The sequence below is a fragment of the Nicotiana tabacum genome, chromosome 18 (assembly GCF_000715075.1).
Source record: "Nicotiana tabacum cultivar K326 chromosome 18, ASM71507v2, whole genome shotgun sequence".
In the NCBI taxonomy this organism is placed as follows: Eukaryota; Viridiplantae; Streptophyta; class Magnoliopsida; order Solanales; family Solanaceae; genus Nicotiana; species Nicotiana tabacum.
The window spans coordinates 150,249,930-150,271,103 of NC_134097.1; the positions used below are offsets into that span (position 1 = coordinate 150,249,930).

General features: G+C 35.6%; 1 protein-coding gene and 1 long non-coding RNA gene across 3 annotated transcripts; both read left to right on the plus strand.

Moving 5' to 3' along the window:
* The first annotated feature begins 3,349 nt into the window (after positions 1 to 3,349).
* Positions 3,350 to 13,337, plus strand: LOC107809254 (uncharacterized). Of its 2 annotated transcripts, XR_012701812.1 has the most exons (3): positions 3,416 to 4,176; positions 11,993 to 12,060; positions 13,103 to 13,337. It is a non-coding gene; the product is annotated as an uncharacterized LOC107809254 (long non-coding RNA). The 2 variants fall into 2 exon arrangements; XR_001653370.2 differs by lacking the exon at positions 11,993 to 12,060 and having other exon boundaries at positions 3,350 to 4,176.
* Positions 13,338 to 13,612: 275 nt separating this feature from the next.
* On the plus strand, positions 13,613 to 18,795 carry LOC142172762 (uncharacterized). The gene is made up of 4 exons (XM_075236442.1): positions 13,613 to 13,634; positions 15,127 to 16,196; positions 17,200 to 17,720; positions 17,841 to 18,795. Exons 1-4 carry the CDS (start codon positions 13,613 to 13,615, stop codon positions 18,793 to 18,795), a joined length of 2,568 nt encoding a protein of 855 aa, XP_075092543.1.
* Positions 18,796 to 21,174: the final 2,379 nt, after the last annotated feature.

Sequence of the window (21,174 nt, forward strand, 5' to 3'; positions counted from 1 at the left end):
ATAATAAATGAAAACTAAGTGATAAGAAATCACATAAAACACAACAACATGCTATAAAGAAGCAGTGTAAAACCATTAAAAGGCAAAGAGACAGTGAAATCTTATAAAAACACCTTAGTTCAGAATAAGTTTCCTTAACACCTTTCTAGTAGTTAAACAAGTAAATGACAGGCAACTAGAAGAGATAAACACATAAAAGTCGCCTCTCCGGCACAATACCAGCAGAACCAGCCCATCGGGCAACAACATGGAACAACACCAGCCCCTCGGGCTATATCTCATATCATAATGGGTACCCGCGCTCACGAGGGGTGTGCAGACTCCGGGTGGGGCCCCTAACGGCCCAAGCGCAATATAAAGCCATCTCATTGAATAATTAATAGGCTCTCAGCCTCATATCAAGCCACCTTGTGGCGTACAACTCAGGCCCTCGGCCTCATAATCATAAATCAGTGTATCCTCACAACGCAAACCCTCAGCCTTACTCAGTCAGAATCTCATAAGCCACTCGGGCAACAGTAAAACATAATGTTCAACCCAAATTATCATTTAAATTACCGTTTAATTTATTAAAATAAAGTAAACATGGTTGAGTTATGAAAACAGTCGAATATAACATGCCTGAGTACAAGTATAAAGTCAAAACAGTGAGGAAATATCAGTAAAGACCCCCTAAGGGTCCAAATAGTTGGCACGAGGCCCAAATATGGCATTCAGCCCAAAACATGATGATAGTAAACAGTTTTCAATCAAATACGTAGCAAAACAATCATTCGAGATGGACTAAGTCATAATCCCCAACGGTGCACGACCCCACGCTCGTCATCTAGCGTGTATGTCACCTCAATATAGCACAACAATGTGAAATCCGAGGTTTCATACCCTCAAGACAATTTTTAAAATCATTACTCACCTCGATCCAATCCAAACTCTAGCCCGCGACGCCTTTGCTCCTCGAATCGGCCTCAACTCGCATCGAATCTATCTAAAATTAGAATCACGACGTCAAAATATGCTAAGGGAACGAAGCCCATGCGAAAATAATCAATTTACAACATAAATCCCAAAATTAACCAAAACTCGAACCTCGGGCCCACGTCTCGGATTTCGATAAAGTTTACATCAATAGATTCCTTATTTCTCCAGGAGTTCATACATATCAAAAGTCCCAACATCCGACCACAAATGACCCCTCAAATCCTCAAGTCAAGATCTCCAATACCAAGCCTTAGTTTCCCAATTTTGACCCTTGATTTCCATAATGACAGCTCTAATCCGTGAAATAATACCATAGAAATGAGTTTTAGGTTGAACAATCTTACCTCCAGACGTTATCCCTTGAATTCCTCTTCAAAATGGCTTCTCCAAGCTCAAACCCAAATAAAAATGGTGAAGAAATAGCTCAAAATCGCGAAGGAAACCTTTTATACTTTCTGACTCAAGCTTTTCGCACCTGCGGTCCTTTTCCCGCTTCTGCGGCCTAATCCACCGCATCTGCGATTTTCACTTAAATGGTCACTCCCGCATCTGCGGTTAAAAACATCGCACATGCGCTACCGCAGGTGCGCCCACTTTACCGCTTCTGCGGTTCCTGATGATCTTCTTCTTTGGCCGCATCTGCGGCTGCCTTCCACTTCTGCGAGCATCGCACCTGCGACTTCCCAACTGCATGTGCGGTTATGACAACAACAATATGTTTTAACTGTCCCAACTTAACTTCAAACCTTCCGCCAACCATCCGAACTTGCCCTGAGGCCCCCCGAGACCTCAACCAAAAGCACAAACTAGTCATATACCACTACCCAAACTTATACAAATCTTCGAAATACCTCAAACAACATCGAATCCATCAAATCACATCGATTTCAAGCCTAAGGTTCCAAAATCTTCTGAATTCCGCTTTTGATAAAAAAAAAGTCTACCAAACCACGTCCGAATGACCTGAAATTTTGCACACACATCCTAAATGACACAACGGACCTACTGCAATCTCCGGAATTCCATTCCGGCCACTATATTAAAATCTCACCTATCAATCGGAAAACGTCAAAATTCTAATTTTGTCAATTCAAGCTTAAACCTTCCACGGACTTCCAAATCATATTCCGATCACGCTCCTAAGTCCCAAATCACCTAATGGAGCTAACCAAATCATAAAAATTTCGATTCAAGATCATATACTAACAAGTCAAATCTTGGTCAAATCTTTCAAATCTTAAACTTCAAGCTGAGAACTGTTTCTTCAAAATTCATTCTGGTTACCCTGAAAATAAAAACTGACGATTTATATAAGTCATAATACATCACACGGGGCTAGTCATGCCCGAGAACTGGCGAGCGAAGTGCAAAATCTCAAAACGACCGGTCGGGTTGTTACATTACCTGTCTTGAAATGAGGCATAATTATTGTTATTTGTTTTACCGTTATAATTTAGTGCAATTCTTCAAACACACTGAGTTATGTATTTGACAAGGTGGGATATATATATATATATATATATATATATATATATATATATATATATATATATATATATATATATTGCTATGCCTTTAAATTCAAGCAATACTTCAAAGATCATAATTATGAGACTCAATAAGCATATGCTAAGCTAGAGTCTTCGTTCTTGGAGAGTACATACCCTGTAGTTTGAAGGGGATCGAAAATTTTCATATTAGAATGTAGAATTATAATCCATCTCTAAAATAGGAGAATATGAAGCTTAATAAAATCTGACAAAAATCTCAAAATGATTTCCTTGTCTAAAAGTGCCAGCAAATCTTTTATGATATAGATAAAAAGCTAATTATTTTGACGAAAATATCAATACTCTAAACAAATTTCATGTATAATGGAAAAAAATCTTTTATGTTATAAACATGAATTTTTATACTATTCAGCATAAGTTAAGCAAAAAGTTTGTTCATCCCCCAATTATTGAATCATGTCAATATTAAAACAGAATTATTTGTGTGAGCATCTAATTTTTTATCATATTTGATTTTTTCACTTACTTTTAGTATTTAAATATTAATTAAGTTTAATCTTGATATTTTAGTCTTTATTTCACTTTTAGTAGGTTTATTTGATAAAATTAAAATTACACTAAGAGAGTCACATTTGAGATAATAGTTGTGTTTTATTTGCAAAAGAAAAGAAAATTTACAAAAAATATATTTTTCTTCTAATAATAGTAGTAATTTTATACTTTTTTAGTAGTTTCTTATTTTGTTTTTCTAGTTTAAAATATTAGTGTGGTATTTTTAATTTTTGGATTATATTTAAAAAAATACAAAAAAAAAAAGAACCAATGAAAATTGGGACAGGTAGCCAAAGATTTTTCTCCATCCATATTGTAACTAACTTCACATGTGCACATATTTTCTTGTTCTCCAATTCATTCTTACATTTTGGATTGACATGCACATTTCCGTTTCAAAAAAAAAACAAAAATCCATTCTCACAATTTTTTCCAAAAAAAAAACAGCTCACCACTCTTATCCTCATACTAATACACTGCACGACACACACACATGCTATATATATCTAGCACAGAGAGCTGCATGAGGGGAGGAAATAACAGGGATTGGGGTTAAAAAACGGGAGAGAGGAAAAAAGATCGAGAAAGTCTCCTTCTACTTCTTCAAGCAAATCACAGTAGCCATACAACATTAAAATTCCATTTTTTCTTCATAACTTCATCATATAAATCCCATAGAAACTTATCTCTTGTTCCATAAAACCAGTCCCCAAAACTTTGAAGCTCCCAAAATGGAGGCACCCCACCGATTTGGAAGGAACCTTCAACAGCCAAATCTCTGATTTCTCAGAACACCCAACAACTTAAACACACACACACATCTAACACATACAAAAACGAAAAAACAGAGAAGGAAAAGGGTCGAGATCACTTAAATACGAAGGGGGAAAAGGATCAAGATCTGGAAAATGAAGGGAACAAAAAATCGAACAAACTTTCTCTTTCGCTTTCTTCCTCACTGACAGCAACCTTCACTGGTTTTCTTCATCTCCCGTTCTCAAAAATGCAGCAGCAATTTTTAAGTTTGAGTTCCATCGTGGTCGCCGGAGTAGTTTCGCGTTCGAGGTTCCGATGTTGCTAGTTTCTTGTTCGATCTTCGTTCCGATAGTCGGGGATTTGTTTGGCTCGGACAAATGTAAGTTTTCAACTTCGAATTCATTAATACAAAGGTTGGACTTTTGCCTTCTCACTATATTGGCTTTGAATATCATTTTGTTTCTGCCCATTAAAACTGTTTGCTAACTTCACCAACATGGTAGATACGCTCTTAAATGCTACATGCTTTGTCATTTTTTTTGTTAGTTTTTTTATTTATTATTGATCCTACTTTAATTTATCCTTAGTTTTATCTATATGTGTGAGTAGATACAAGAGTGAAGGATATTAATTTCATGCATCAATTTTAAAGTATTAAATAGTAAATAAAAAATGAAGAACCATGATTGGACACATAAGAACGAGGTTTAGAGTTGGGTGTGAGTGATCTGGAAATACAGTATTTGGACTTTGATTTAAAATTTGAAGGATTCACATCCTATGATAATTCTGGGCTTCATTTGTTGGGCCGTAGGAGGTTGGTATAGAAAAAAATTTCTCCGTAATTTTGGGCCTTACAATAATTTCAAAATTTAGCAAGAATAATGAACATTCGTAGAAATGTTGTAGGTGCAGGTTTTAAAATTACTATCTTGATTACGTACATGTTTGCCTGACATGATTACAATTTTTCAAATAAATTTAAGGCACGCGTTTGCGCGACTTTGGCCAAGCTTTTTCTTAAATAAACGAAGTGTTGTGAATTGTGTACATATACGCATGACATGATTCTTGATGTCATGTGTATATGGGCTAAATATGGGGCTAAATATGGAAAAACTAATTCATGAAAGACAACATGGCGATTGACATAAACACGACCAAATGTAGGATCTAGGCAACAATATCCTTTATAATTAAAAGCATAACCTAGGAAAATACATTGGATAGAACGTGGTTGAAGCTTATGAGAAACTTGAGAAGATATATTTGGAAAACATTCACAACCAAAAAGTCGAAGAAAACTATAGTTAGAGGGTGTATGAAAAAGCTTTTCAAATGGAGAAAGTCTTTTTAAAATAGGGGTAGGTAATCTATTAATAGTATAAACAGCGTAAAAAGCAGTATCAACCCAAAATTGAGATGGCAAATGAGCATCTGTAAGGATGGTACACACCATTTCAATTATGTGGCGATGTTTTCGTTCAGCCACCCCATTTTGTTGAGGAGTATTTGGGCATGATTTACGAAAAGAAATACCTAAGTTAGAAAAACGTTGAAGCATAGCCTTATTATCAAATTCACCACCTCCATCGCTTTAAAAAGTTTTAATTTTAGTGTTAAAAGTGTTCTCCGCGAGTTTTTGAAATGTACAAAACTGCTAAAAAACTTCTGATTTTCTCATCATAGGATAAAACCATGTAAATCGAGAAAAATCGTCAACAAATATAACATAATATCGAAAACCCAAGTTTGATAAAACAGGCGATTGCCAAACATCAGAATGAATAATATCTAAAGAAAAAGAACTACGGTGAGCAACTAAGTTAAAGGACAAACGTTGAGACTTTCCTAACTTGCACGAAACACAATTATTACTAAAGGAATTTAGTAGCGTAATAAAATTATGGTTCCTAAGACTTGACAAAACACGACTACCATTATGACCTAAACGACGATGCCAGATGTCTCCGGATTGACGTAGAGCAACAAAGGCCTGAGGAGGAGAAGTCACAGACGAGGACGATAATGGATAAATATCACCTTTACTGGAAGCTTGAAGGAGAGGTTGCCCCGTTACCTTGTCCTTCACACAAATAGAAGAATCATCAAAGTCAACTTTACAATTATTATCCCTACATAACTTTTTAACAGAAATCAAATTATGTCGAAGTGAGGAACATGAAATATAGACTGTAAGTGTAGAGGACGAGATGTAGAAGGCAACTGAGCATAGCCAATATTTTTAATGTTAAGCAATGTACCATTTCCTACCAAAACACAATCAGAGCCAGTGTAAGGGTTCTTTTGTATAAAATTACCTTCAGATGGAGTCATGTGAGCGAACGCAGCAGTGTCAAAATACCAAGTAGCGTCATTTAGTTCACCAACAGACATAGTAGCAAAAGACTTAGGAAGATCATTAGCAACGAAAGCATGATTGAAGCGATTTTGACATTGTAAGGCAGTGTGACCAGGATGCCCACAAATTTGACAAGCAATGGGTGAGGGTGAGGGACCTAAGATCCCACTGGATGGTGAGAATGTACTACCAGATTGTGAGTTATAAGGAGTGAGAGAAACACCACCAATACCTGACAGAGGCTGACCAGTAGGACCATTGCGAGCAAGATTATTTGGAGTAGACAGTTGCGAGGGACCTCGACCAGAGAAACCACGGCCCCTTCCACCACGACCTCGACCTTGAAAAGATGAGGATCTTTCCCGTCCACGATTACTTGAAAAGGGCATTGCTGGACATATTAGAAGAATTTGATTGAACATTCTGGGTAGCAAATGCATGATGAGAGATGGTAGAATCAGATTCTTGCAACCGTTGTTCATGCAAAAGGAGCTTAGAACATAAATCTTCAAGTGATACATGTCCAGGGAAGTGAGTGAGGATACCAACCATCGTATCGTATTCTTTTCCTAATCCAAGAAGGACATGATCGATGAAATCTTGCGAGGAAACTAGAGAATTTATGACTGCAAGTGAATCAGCCAATTGTTTTGCCTCTCTCAAATATTGATCAATTGACATAGATGTCGTCTTCTTCAAAGTAGTGAGTTGTCTCTTAAGTTCAATTGCTTTAGCTTGGATAGCATCTATATATCTATGGTGTAAGGAAAGCCAAATATCACGGAAAATGGTAAAAGATGGACGTCGATAAGAACTTCACGCGACAAGGTCGCAAAGATCCAAGAACGAGCACTTTGACCGATTCGAACCCACGAGCGATAGCTTGGATTCGGTTGTTGCGAACCAGTAGCGTCGCAAAGAAGCGGGGGTGGAGTAGGGATAGAACCATCGACAAAACCAAGGAAATCATAAGATATGAGAAGGGAAGTGAACTGAGTACGCCATGTGTGATAATCTCCAACAGATTGTAACTTAATTGTTACCAAGTTGGTGACATTAGGCGCTGCTAGTGCAATAACAAAGTGAAAATTTGAGGCAGTAGTTAAGTCTAATGAACTAGCACATGGAAATATAGGTGGCATAGTAGAAGCAGTAGGACATGGAAGCAAACTAGGAGCAGATAAATCGCTTGGTACTGATGAGGTCATGGAAGAAAGGGATGACATAAGATGAGAAAACGTTAAAGGGGGAGGTGAGAAAGCATCAGTAAGGCTTGAGGATGGAATAGTGTTGTCAGGATTAGATATAGGGTTAGAAGTATAGGGTGAAGATGATGTCATAGTAAAGAAAAATGGTGTGGGAAAGTACTGGAGTTGAGGGAAAGATTTAGAAGAAAACGTGACTGCTTAGAAGAAGAAATGAGAGAGGATTTTGCTGGCTAATCTGATACCATGATAGATTTCATTAAATGACTCAATAATTAGAGAGCCATTGTTACTTGTATTTATATGATATGGATACATACATTGGGATAAGTATATCACCTACAAAGATAAGTAAAAATAGCCAAAAAAGAAAACAAAATCAGAATAAAATCATTAGTAGACTTTTATTCTACTACCAAATTTAGAGGGGTAAAATTTAATTATAAAAATAGGAAAAGAAAAACGGAAAAGAAAGGGAGAAAATCTATATCTTCTATATCTATATTAAAGCAAGAAAATTACCATATATAATTGCATTGTGGTTAAGCCAAGTGGCAAACTAATAAATGCAAATAGTATATGATAACATTATTCTATATTTGACTATGTTATATATAATAGAATCAACCTCATCTGTATATTTCACGGTGTGAGATAATCTATATATATATATATTAAAGGAATAAAGTTACCATATATAATTGGCATTATGGTTAAGCCAAGTGGCAAGCTAATAAATGCAAATAGTATATGGTAACTTTATTCTATATTTAACTATGTTAGTCATATATATATATATATATAACCGAATTTGAATTAAAGAATAATTATGAATTTATAGATAAATTTTTTAGATTTGAATTAAAATAAAAATAAAAAAGAAGTCAAGTTATCATACTTAATTCGGTTAATGATCATATGCAATCATGCTAGGAACTTTTGTTATCTTTTCTGATTATTTAAATACTACTGCGCCTGTGGAAAAAAGAAAAAAAACTATTCCATATAACTATAAAACTCTTTCACATTTAAAATCCTATAATTATAGTTCCTTAAAATAATATAGCTATATTTGAATAAATTGAATTTTTTTTAAAATAAATATAATATATAGGGTACACGTCTATAGTTATCCAGATAATAAAAAAGAGTTTAAAAATCAAATAAAAGTTTACTTACATATATAAAAGTTTACCTACATGCTGGAGAATGAAACATCACAAAAATCAGTCAATATTCAAAAAAATTATTAGTTTTCCTTTTTGAAGAATATTTGTTTGAAGAGTCAATTTGTATAAATTAACATCAAAGAAATAACAAAATTTTGGCTATACAATTGCTATCATTAATTTTAATTTAGTACCTATTAGGAATTGAAGGGTATAAGTTGAAACCTCTTCATTTAGCTGCAGTCAAGCCAGCATTGCAAGGGTTTAATATTTTTTGTTGAAAAATATCAGTTTTGAATCACTAGATTATGTGAAAGTTATTTTTCGAATTCAACAAGAGGGACATTACTTTCTAATTGATAGTTTCTATAGTAATTTTTAAGTGTAACAAAAAGTATATTTTAAAAACAAACTGGTATGACATAAAATATTTTTTTAAAATGTAAACAAACTATTGCAAAATGGGATTATTTTTAAAAATATAATGTAATTTTAAAAATAAAAAGATAAGATATTTTAGAATTTTGTAGAATTTTTAAATTATTATAATAGAAGTCATATCATGGATAAAATCAAGAAACCGAAATCTTATGGAATAGTACTACAATTTGAAGGTAGTGTTTCTTAATTAATACCCAATGATTATCTATATTTAATAGAGAAAGTTTAAGTTTTAAGATTATTTACATATAATCAAAATAACTCAAATATATTACATGGTTAGTGTCCGCGCATTCGCGCGGATGCTAATACTAGTTATGTCTTAAATCCAAAATTAATTTGAGTCGATCAAATGAGCTCTCTATAAATATTCTGTTTTATTTAAGCAAATTATTAAATCAATAAATCCATGATATGTCATGTAAGCACACTTTTATCGCTAAATAGTGGTTACTTAAGGTTATTACACTTTAAGGGGTCATTTGGTATGAGGTATAAGAAAGTACAGGGGTGGTATATAAATTTAATACTACCTTAATACTTTGTTTGGTTAGCAAATCAGGTATAAGTTAATTTTAACAACGCAATAACTTATACCTTATAGAGGGTGGGGTAATTAGCACCAGTATAACTTATACATTCTTCTTATAAATTGTACAATTGTCATTCTTAATACTGTTGGGATATACTATTAACCATGCAGTTTAGACATAGTATTATAATTTATTCTTTATGGAACAATTATTTATTTAATTTATTCAATTCAATAAAGTACTATTTTAAATAGATCATTTGTTACATGTGTGTCTTTTTAGTTATGTGGTAGACAATTTAGTGTATGAAGTCTTAGCTCATGCACAGAAGATTAAATTGTTGGTTCTCATAATTAATAAACTATGTTCACAATCAAAGATATTGTTGGACAAAATATCTTGATGATTGTAGCACAAGATTATCGTATAATTTATCGTATATCACAATCTTGATATAGTTATTATGATCAATGTAATTTGTTTATTGTTTTGATTTATCAAAAGGTACGACTCTATTTAGAGTTAGTATATGCCTAATAGATTGGACAATACGAATAGCATTTATGAATAATAATTAGTTGATAGAACTCATGACTCGGTTTTGGGTTTGATGATACCCCTTTATGTAAGCTTATAAGTTTTCATGTGAAAACTCGGCTGGTGGATTTTGTATCCATCACATGAAATAGTTTAAGCGGAATTATAAAGGATTTAATTAGTTAATTGAATTAAATTTTCAGTGATTTAATTTAATTAACTGATATTTGAAATCTTAACATGGGGAGTTAAAATAAGTATTAATGAATTTTCGAAATTCATATTGAGGAGTTCAATTGCAGTTTTTTAGTGGAATAAATTGGAATTAATTATAGTAAGAATTAATTCATGCCAATTTTGAATTAATAATATAAGTAGTAGCCTCTTATTATTTCTGTGGTCCCTATTATACCTAGTAAAAACTTGGACAGACTTGGATAAAAAGTAGATTGAGAGAAAGTTATCTTTTTGAGTTAGAGTAGGATTCTACATGCAGAATCCTACACGTTTTTGAGCCCCTATTGTGGCTTAATTTCGGGTCTATTTGTGACGACCCGGTCAGTTGTTTCATGAGTACCGCTTTGTTTCCTCCATTTCAGCTTCTTTATGCTTCGTTATCCATATTTTGTGGTATTGAGTTGGTCGGATCGAGTCTGGAATGAGTTTGGTGAAGTTTGAGACACTTAGTCTCTTTTAAGATGACTTAAGTTGGAAAAGTCAACTAGATGTTGACTTATGTGTTAGAGGACTTGGATATGAGTTCTGATGGTTCGATTAGGTCCGGGAGGTGATTTGTGACTTAGGAGCGTGATCGGAATGAGTTTTGCAGGTTCGGAGTAGACTAGGGCTTGAATTGGCGAAATTGATATTTTGGCAATTTTTGGTTGAAAGGCGAGATTTTGATATAGGGGTCGGAATAGAATTTCGAGAGTTGCAGTAGCTTCGTTGTGTCAATTGGGATATGTGTGTAAAATTTCAGGTCATTCGGACGTGGTTTGGTTGAGTTTTTGATCAAAAGCATATTTCGGAAGATTTTAGAATCTTAGGCTTGAATCTGATGTGATTTGGTAGATTTGATGTTGTTTGGGGTGTTTTGATAATTGAAACAAGTTTGAATAAGGTATTGGGTTATGTGATTCTTTTGGTTGAGGTCCCGGGTGCCTCGGGATGATTTCGGGTGGTTAACGGGGAAGTTGTAGTGTAATTGCAGCTGCTAAAGTTTTGCTGCTTCTGGTGTTTTCGCACCTGCGGTTGAGGACCGCAGGTGCGGCGCCACTTATGCATTGGATTGGCTGCAGAAGCGGATCTTGGGAAGAATGTCTGGAACCGCAAATGCGGTAGAGGGACCGCACCTGCAGAGTCGCAGATGTGACTAATAGACCGCAGATGTGGTTTAGGCTGGATTAATGAATTTCGGCAGAAGCGGAGTTTTGACCGCAAATGCGGTACCACAGATGTGGTGGGTCTGCCACAGATGCGGAAAAGCCTGGGCAGAATGTATATATTTCTTCCTTCACGATTTTTTAAGGGTTTAACCATTTTTAAACTCGGAATTGGGAACTTTGGGCGATTTTGAGGAGAGGAATCAAAGGGACTTCATTAAGGTAAGGATTTTTGGACCTAAAACACACTTCTATGGTAATATTTCATGAATTAAGACTGAAATTAAAGGAATTAAAGGGCTAAAAATAAAGGATTAGGGCTTGAGTTTAAGAAGACTTAAATTGAGGATTTGAGGGGTCATTTAAACTCCGATTTTGGTATTCTTGATACGTATAGACTCGTGGGGAAGTAAGGAATCTAATGATGTGAAAATTTCTGAGTTTCGAGAAGTGGGTCCGGGGCTCGGGTTTTTGCTAATTTCGGGATTTTTAGTATTTTTCGATTGTTTTCGCTTGGGCTTCGTTCCATTAGCATATTTTGACATCGTGATTCTGATTTTGAATAGATTCGTTGCGAGTGGAGGCCGATCCGAGGGGCAAAGGCATCGCGGAGTAGTATTTTCACCGGTTTGAGGTAAGTAACCATTGTAAATCTGGAATTGAGGGTACAAAACCCTGGTAGTTGACTTGTTTTGATAAAAGCGGTGGCGCACATGCTAGGTGACGAGCGCGTGGACGTGCACCGGTAGGGATTGTGACCTGGTTTGTCCCGTAGCGACTATTAAGCTGCGTATTTGATTTGGAAATACTATGTTATTCCGTATTTTGGATATTTATATTGTACTATGGGTTGTATGCCATGTTTGAGGCCTTGTGCCGACCTGTAGAAACCCTTAGGAGCATTTTGACTGTTTTTCCTCGCTTTACTTGCTAAAAGCATATCCTCTATCGTGTTTTACCTGTTTAAAAGCTAAAACTGGTTTTATCGCTTTACTCCTAATTGTGAGGACTGTTTGGGCTGAGTTCCCGGATTCATGTTGTTGTGCCCGAGAGGTTGTGAGGTTAAGGACTGAGAGAGGTTGAGAACCCAATTGTGAGGATATTATATGTATATTTATTATGGATCGGGTTGCACGCCGCATCGATATATATATTGGATCGGGCTGCACACCGCAGCGATATAACGTTTGGGCTGTAGGAGCCCCTCCGGAGTCTGCACACCCCAGTGACCATAGTCGACTATAAATATATGGATCGGGCTGCACGCCGCAGCAGTTACTATGATTTCTATTATTATGAGATATAAATGAGCCGAGTGCTGAGAGTGAGTACTGAGTGATGAGAGTTGAGCCACGAGTGACTGAGAGGCTGCTCGAGGGCGAGATTCTGAGTGATTCCTTGCCCGAGAGTCCTTGTCATGATGTTTTCACTAATTTCACTCTTTTTTTTAAATAAGCCTCTATTTGATATATTGCTAAGTAATTGGTTCCAAATGTTTAAACTGGAAATGTGGTTTTATAACGAAAACTGATTTTTGAACTGTAAAGATGACATGTTATTTCGTTGGTTATTCCGTTATGTATTTTTGAACTGCTCGTCACTACTTTCAGACCTTATTTACTTTAGTTACTTACTGAGTTGGCGTACTCACGTTACTCCCTACACCTTGTATGCAGATCCAGGTGCCCGAGCGGCCGAGTGAGCATTTTTCAGCTGGTTCAGTTTTCTGTCGGGGATTTCGAGGTAGCTGCATGGCGTTCGCAGCCCTGTTCTCTCCCTTCTATCTTGTTATCTTTTCAGTATTTTCTAGACTATCTATGTAGTAGGATGTTCGGACTTGCATTAGAGGCTCTAGACTCGTGACACCAGATCAGTTGGGCTGTGTAGTTTATTATTATTTTGACTTCCGCATATTTTCTGTCATTTTAAACGTTTATTATGAAATCAATGTTTAAAACTCGTGTTGCAAATGGTTTCTTACTAAAGGAAATGGGTTGTGGTTAGAGGACTGGTTGGCTTGCCTAGTAATGTGATAGGCGCCATCACGACCGGTATTTGGGGTCGTGACACTATTAAAGGAAGACTGGTTTTCACCTAATAATTTACCTTTCAGTTGTATTATTCTTGCCCACCCAATAACAAAATCGTCCAAGGTTTTACTAGGCAAATAGCAGAAGACTGCAGCCATGGATTCTTGCTACTTGGAAGGTTTGTGCAAGTGCTTCAAAAGGTTAGTGCTTCTAATCTCGTTACTATTGCGTTGTCTAGTTCACATGTATTTGATGCCTGGTTTGTATGCTTGCTTCCACTGCGTATGTTCTAACAATTGGTATCAGACGCCGTCTTACATCTAACTAGATAATGTAATACAACATGCATAGAGTAATATTAAAACATGTTATTTATTGATACATGTTTGGGATGATTATTCTATGTTAAAAACGTGATTGTATTTATTAGTATCTTAATTCTATAATTCTGAAATTATGAAATAATCAACACATGTATAAACAGTGGTGTTATGTTTAAATAACAGTCTGTTAGAATTATCTTTTTTTGCTGAATAGCAATTTTTTTGATAAAAATGTGACTGTGTTTTTGAATGCTATTAATGCTGTAATTATGGGCTAATATACATATGCATAAACAGTGAATTAATACTATTAATCTATTTTAGTTGCGTTCTATTCATAATCATAGTGTTATATTAATATAAACTTGACTTTTTTGTATGATATTAGTTCTGTATTTTTGGATTAATATACAGAATTATGAACAGTACCGTTTTTGACTAGTGAAAACATATTGTTTTTACAATTCTGTTTAAACACGTTTTTATTAAATAAAAAAAAAATTATTTTGAGTTCTCAAATCATGTGTTAACAAACATCAGTATATTATGTGATTTGAACAAGTCAAAATAATTAAAAACCCTTAAAACACCAAAATAGAATTCTAGTCACGCGTAGAATTCTGAAATTCTGTCGAATTCTAATTGATCTCAAATTTGGTAGGTTCATCGGAAACGGCCCAACTTAAAAAAACTCATAAGCGATGTTGATGATGTACGTCGTTTTTTGGGCATTCGGGGTCGTTTGGATGGAGTTTTGGCCTTTTTCTATTTTCTGGAATTTTTTTAATAAAAAAAATATTAATAGAAATCTGTGATGGTAGGGTTCAATTCCCATTGTTTCCAATCATGTTTTACAGTAATATAATGAATTTATATGTTGACATAGGTCTTCTTCCACGTCGGATAAATTCATTATAGATGATTACTGTAGTTTTGCCTCTAGTTATTTCATTACTTGTATTAACTCTCCAACTGAGTTACATGTTGATTGAATGAAACTAGAGTTTATAAAAGTAATATTTACCTATCTTAAATTAACAGTTTACTCTCCATCTGAGTTGGTCCTGTTTAAATTTATGGGGTTAATATCTTACATCATTCATATATTTTGCATGCATAGTTAAGTTTTCCTAACGAATCTAACTGTTCAATAAGCATGGTTATATGTGTAATGTGCCGTTTTGATCATTCTAAATACATAACTAATGTCTATTTAATGTGAATATCTCTCAGATTAACCATGTCTTCATTCAACTCACTTACCTCAATTTTGAACCAAAACAAGTTAGAAGGATCGAATTATGTTAGACTGAAAAAGGAACCTTGATATTGTCCTAACTGCTGAAGGTTACAAATTTGTAATCACTGAGGAGTGCCCAGAAAAACCAAAAAATGCTACTGATGATCAGGTTAAGGCCTGTGACAAATGGATTAAGGCTGATGAGATGGCGCAATGTTACATCCTTGCCTATATGGCGAATGTTTTGCAATATCAGTATCAGTCTATAGGGTCTGCTTATGATATGCTCGAAAGTCTCAAAGAGGTGTTCGGTGAGCAAAATCGTGCAGCTAAGAAGACAGCCATGAAAGCCCTTTTAAACACCAAGATGGCTAAAGGATCATCGGTCAGGGACCATGTTCTGAAGCTAATGAGTCTTCTGAATGAACTGGAGGTCCTTGGAGTTGTGATTGATAAGGAATCTCAAGTTGAGATGGTCCTGCAGACTCTACCTGACAGTTTTCAACAGTTTCGCTTGAAATATAATATGAACAAAATGGATTTGTCACTAGCGAAATTGTTGAATGAGCTGCAAGCGGCAGAATCTATTATCAAACAACAAGCTCCAGTTGTGGCACTCAATGTTGAGAAAGCTTCAGTTTCTAAGTCGAAAGGCAATAAGAAAAAGAAGAAGGCTCAAAAGGTTCTGGCACCTGGTGGTGCGGCTGGTGTGAAAAAGCCCAAAGGCAAGTGGTATCATTGCAAGCAACCTGGGCATAACAAGAATCAATGCCCTGCCTATCTGGCAAAGTTGAATAAGCAAGGTAATTCAAATTTAAATGTCGTTGAAACTTGTTTAGCGGCTGTTTCTACCATATTTTGGTGTGTAGATTCGGGAGCCAGTAACCATATCTGCACTACTTTGCGGGGGTTTCAGGAAACGTGGCGGCTAAGTGAGAATGAAGTTTGCGCTTTTCAAGCCAATGGCGAGCTAGCACCAGCTTTAGCTTTAGGAGATATTAGAGTTTCGTTTAGTAGTGATAAAGTTTTAGTTTTAAAAGATGTTCTCTATGTCCCTTCTATTAGAAGGAATTTGATTTCGATTTCGAAAATAATGGATGATGGTTATAATGTTTATTTTTCTAATAACTCTGCTGTTATTAAGTTTAATAAACGTTTTATCTACACTGCTGCTAGAGTACATGAACTTTTTATTCTTGATATATCTCTTCATGTGCTACAACAACCAAAAGAACTAAATAACATTAATCTACCACATAAAAGAAACGTATTTCTGAATTGAGTCAAACTTATTTATGGCACTTACGTCTAGGCCATATAAATCTAAATAGAATTTCGAGATTGGTCTCTAATGGACCTTTGAGTTCATTGAAAGTGGAGTCACTACCAACATGTGAATCCTGTTTAGAAGGCAAAATGACCAAGAGACATTTTCCCTCAAAAGGAAATAGAGCCAGTGATAAGCTAGAATTAATTCACTCTGATTTGTGTGGTCCTATGAATATACAAGCAAGAGGTGGTTTTGAGTATTTTGTAACTTTCACAGATGATTACTCAAAATATGGATATATTTATCTGTTGCGACGTAAGTCTGAATGCTTTGATAAATTCAAAGAATTTAAGACGGAAACAGAGAAACGACATGATAAATATATCAAAACATTGCGATCTGATCGTGGTGGTGAATACCTTTCTGCGGAATTCATAAAATACTTATCAGATAATGGAATTACATCTCAATTATCTTCCCCAGGAACACCACAACAAAATGGTGTGGCAGAAAGAAGAAATAGTACCCTTATGGAAATGGTAAAATAATGTTAAGTTATTCTGATTTGCCTTCTTCCTTTTGGGGATATGCTTTAGAAACAGCAAACTACATTCGAAACTTGGTTCCTTCAAAGTCAGTACCTTCAACTCCAGTAGAATTGTGAACTGGGCGCAAGCCAAGTTTACGGCATATTCGGGTTTGGGGTTGTCCAGCACATGTGCTGAAAGGGAAAGCGGATAAATTGGAATCAAGGACAGAAGTATGCATTTTTATTGGATATCCAAAAGGAACAAAAGGCGGTTTCTTTTATTGTCCCAAAGAAAAGAAGGTAATTGTTACGACAAATGCCAGATTTTTAGAAGAGGACTATCTAACGAACCATATTCCTAGAAGTAAACTAGTTTTACAGGAATTAAACGATGGAGTAACTAAAGACACATCTCTAGAACGTATCCCAGAAGCTAGTATTGACATACCACTGTATTATCGTAGTGGGAGAAATGTCAATAGGCAGCAGATTGCACAAGAGCAATTACCTGACATCTCACTACCCCAAAGTAGTGGGAGTAATGTTGAGCAACCTCAGATTGTTGAGCAATCTCAGATTGTTGAACAACCTGGAATTGTTATGCAACCTGCACTCCAGGAAGAAGTTAATGATATCCCAGCACCACAAGGTATGAAGGATAACATTGAGGCTTCAGTTCCAAGAATTGATGATGTGATTCAACAACAAAATCAGCCTCCACCTGTAGTGACTAGTCGTAGTGGGAGAATTATTAGAAAACCTCTCCGGTTTGCACTCTTGGGAGAATCTTATGATAGAATCCCTGAAGAGCCTAATACAGAATCTACTAATTACGACGAAGCACTACATGATGCAGATGCTGATAAATGGGTTGATGCTATGAAATCTGAAATGGATTCCATGTACTCTAATCAAGTATGGGATCTTGTAGAACCACCTACTAGAGTCAAACCCATAGGTTGTAGATGGATCTATAAGAAAAAAAGAGGAGTGGATTGAAAAGTGCAAACTTTTAAAACTAGGCTTGTTGCAAAAGGGTTTACTCAAAAAGAAGGAATCGATTATGAGGAAACTTTTTCGCCGGTAGCCATGCTTAAATCCATTAGGATTCTCTTATCCATTGCTGCTCATTACGATTATGAGATATGGAAAATGGATGTCAAGACCGCTTTTCTAAACGGAAGTCTTGATGAGTGCATCTATATGGCAAAATCAGTTGGTTTCATAAAAAGTGACAATGAGCACATGTTGTGTAAATTAAAGAAATCCATTTATGGATTGAAACAAGCTTCTAGGGCATGGAACACTTGTTTTGACACATCGATTAAGACATTCGGTTTTGATCAATGTGAAAATGAGTCTTGTGTCTATAAGAAGTGGAATGAAGATAAAATTACATTTTTGATTTTGTACGTAGATGATATTTTGCTCATAGGAAATAATGTGAGCATGTTAATTTCAGTAAAGGAATGGTTGTCCTCACGTTTCGATATGAAAGACTTGGGACAGGCAGCACATATCCTTGGGGTCAAGCTTTTGCGAGATCGCAAGCAAAGGATATTAGGCTTGTCCCAAGCACTTTATATTGATACTATTCTCACCAGGTTTAGCATGCAAGATTCCAAGAAAGGGTTTCTCCCCTTTAGACATGGAATCTCTCTATCAAAAGATCAGTCCCCAAAAACGATTGATGAGATAGAAAAGATGAAGGCGGCCCCTTATGCTTCTGTTGTAGGGAGTCTTATGTATGATATGCTATGTACTAGACCTGATATCTACTTTGTTGTTGGCATGGTTAGTAGATTTCAGTCTAACCCTGGTCGAGAACACTGGACTGCTATTAAGCATATAATCAAGTACTTGAAGAGGACTAGGGATTATATGTTGGTGTATCACTCAGGTGATCTTGCACCCATTGGCTATACTGATTCTGATTTCCAGTCAGATAGAGACTCTAGAAAATCTACCTCAGGATAAGATTTTACCTTAAGAGGTGGAGCCATGAGTTGGAGGAGAATCAAGCAATCATGTGTTGCTGATTCCACCATGGAAGCCGAATATGTGGCTGCATCTGAGGCAGCTAAAGAGGCTGTTTGGCTCAGGAACTTTCTGAAAGAGCTTAACACGGTTCCTTCGGTTCAAGCACCAATTGTACTTTATTGTGACAATAGTGGTGCAATTGCAAACTTTAAGGAACCAAGAAGCCATAAAAGGAGTAAGCATATTGAGCATAAATATCACTTAATTCGGGACATAACACAGAGAGTTGATGCAAGAGTGTTGAAAATTGCGTCAGAGGACAAGTTGGCAGACCTGTTTACAAAGAGCTTGACACAGAAGATTTTTGACAAGCATGTATAAGGAATGGGTGTTAGAGTAGTAGACGCATGGTTATGAGTCTGAGTGGGAGATTGTTGGGATATACTATTAACCATGTGGTTTAGACATAGTATTATAATTTATTCTTTATGGAACAATTATTTATTTAATTTATTCAATTCAATAAAGTACTATTTTAAATAGATCATTTGTTACATGTGTGTCCTTTAAGTTATGTGGTAGACAATTTAGTGTATGGAGTCTTAGCTCATGCACAGAAGATTAAATTGTTGGTTCTCATAATTAATAAACTATCTTCACAATCAAAGATATTGTTGGACAAAATATCTTGATGATTGTAGCACAAGATTATCGTATAATTGTCTTGATTATGGGAGTAGTTTTACGCCAACTTCTTGTGCTAGTATACTCAGTATATATTGAACGGACCAAGTAGAGAAAAGATGTTTTTATACTGAATATATATAAAACATTTTCTCTAATTCATTAAATGAGCTTATACTCCTAATCTTGATATAGTTATTATGATCAATGTAATTTGTTTATTGTTTTGATTTATCAAAAGGTACGACTCTATTTAGAGTTAGTCTATGCCTAATAGATTGGACAATAACGAATAACATTTTGTGAATAATAATTAGTTGATAGAATCCATGATTCAATTTTAAGTTTGATGATACCCCTTTATGTAAGCTTATAAGTTTTCATATGAAAACTCGGCCGGTGGATTTTGTATCCATCACATGAAATAGTTTAAGCGAAATTATAAAGGATTTAATTAGTTAATTGAATTAAATTTTCAGTGATATAATTTAATTAACTGATATTTGAAATCTTAACATGGGGAGTTAAAATAAGTGTTAATGAATTTTCGAAATTCATATTTCTTTTTTGGCAATCCGCTAGGCAAGCGCCTAGGGGTAGTTTTTTATTAATAAAAGAAAGTAAAAATACAACAATTAGGAAAAGTAAAAATAAGGGGGACAATAGCACTGGTATTGTTACCCATATGCCTTGGCTAGATAATCACTCCTTTGCGCCTCACATTGCCTTATGATGGCAGCCTCATGTAGAGGATTCATGGTGTAGCTGCCGGCACAGTCTCACGAGGGCATATAATCTCATAGCCGTGTGGATATTTTTCCAAAGGCATAGGACCAAGGCAACACAGACCTGGCTAAACCTTACCTTACTAATCCTATTGAGGCGTAAAAAGCCTCACCTACTAGCATGCATGTAAAAAATAAGAAGTTGAAAGTACCAAATATTCTATGATCATCACAGAGTTTATAACATACTCTATGATGATATTACAAGTGATTATACTAATAAAGTGATAAAATACAATGAAGTAGTAATTAAAATCTTATCCCTTCTTGTCCAATCCTGTAACTTCTTCAAGTTGTATCTCTTTGTCTTGTTCTTCAACCTTATTCAAAATTTGTTCGAGATTCATCAATTATTTTTCGAACGGTTGGACTTTGTAGATGTAATTTGGATGGTCTTTTTTTGTTTGGCAACTCTCATTGGAAGCCGCCTTACGTTTGCCTCTTCATTCACCTTGTCGTCCCAACTTTTATCCCTTGAACGAGACTTCTTACTTTTTGCACTATGCATTGGTGATAAATCTCCTTTTCTTGCTGCCTCTGCCCGGCATTGATTTAGAATATCATCTTCCTCATCTTCTTCATATGTATCTCTGTTCACAATCACCGGATTTGGTATTTCTTGATCAAAACCTAGTGGCACCACAGTGTTTCTCTCTTGTTGATAAACCAATGTTCCCTTGTGTCGCTGTTGTTCTAAGCTTGCAAATTGTTCCTGTTTCTACTTGCGCGCCCAGTGCTGGCATCATTATTATATATAGAATTCACAGGATTTGCACTTACCATTGCATCCAAGAGTCTTCTTTCTTCTGCTGAAAAAGCTGGAGTGGTTGTGACCCTTTGTTGTTGTCCAGCTTCTAGTGTTGTTGCTGATTCAGTCCCACAAATAGGATTTGACCTGGTTGTTAAC

Bases quoted from the DNA above. Each gene is read 5' to 3' on its own strand.
- LOC142172762 (XM_075236442.1), top strand. From the start codon at position 13,613: ATGGATTCTTGCTACTTGGAAG. The intron at 16,197-17,199 runs GTACATGAACTT...CTAGTTTTACAG, and splicing joins TTATCTACACTGCTGCTAGA to GAATTAAACGATGGAGTAAC. The intron at 17,721-17,840 runs GTACTCTAATCA...TTTTAAAACTAG, and splicing joins AAATCTGAAATGGATTCCAT to GCTTGTTGCAAAAGGGTTTA.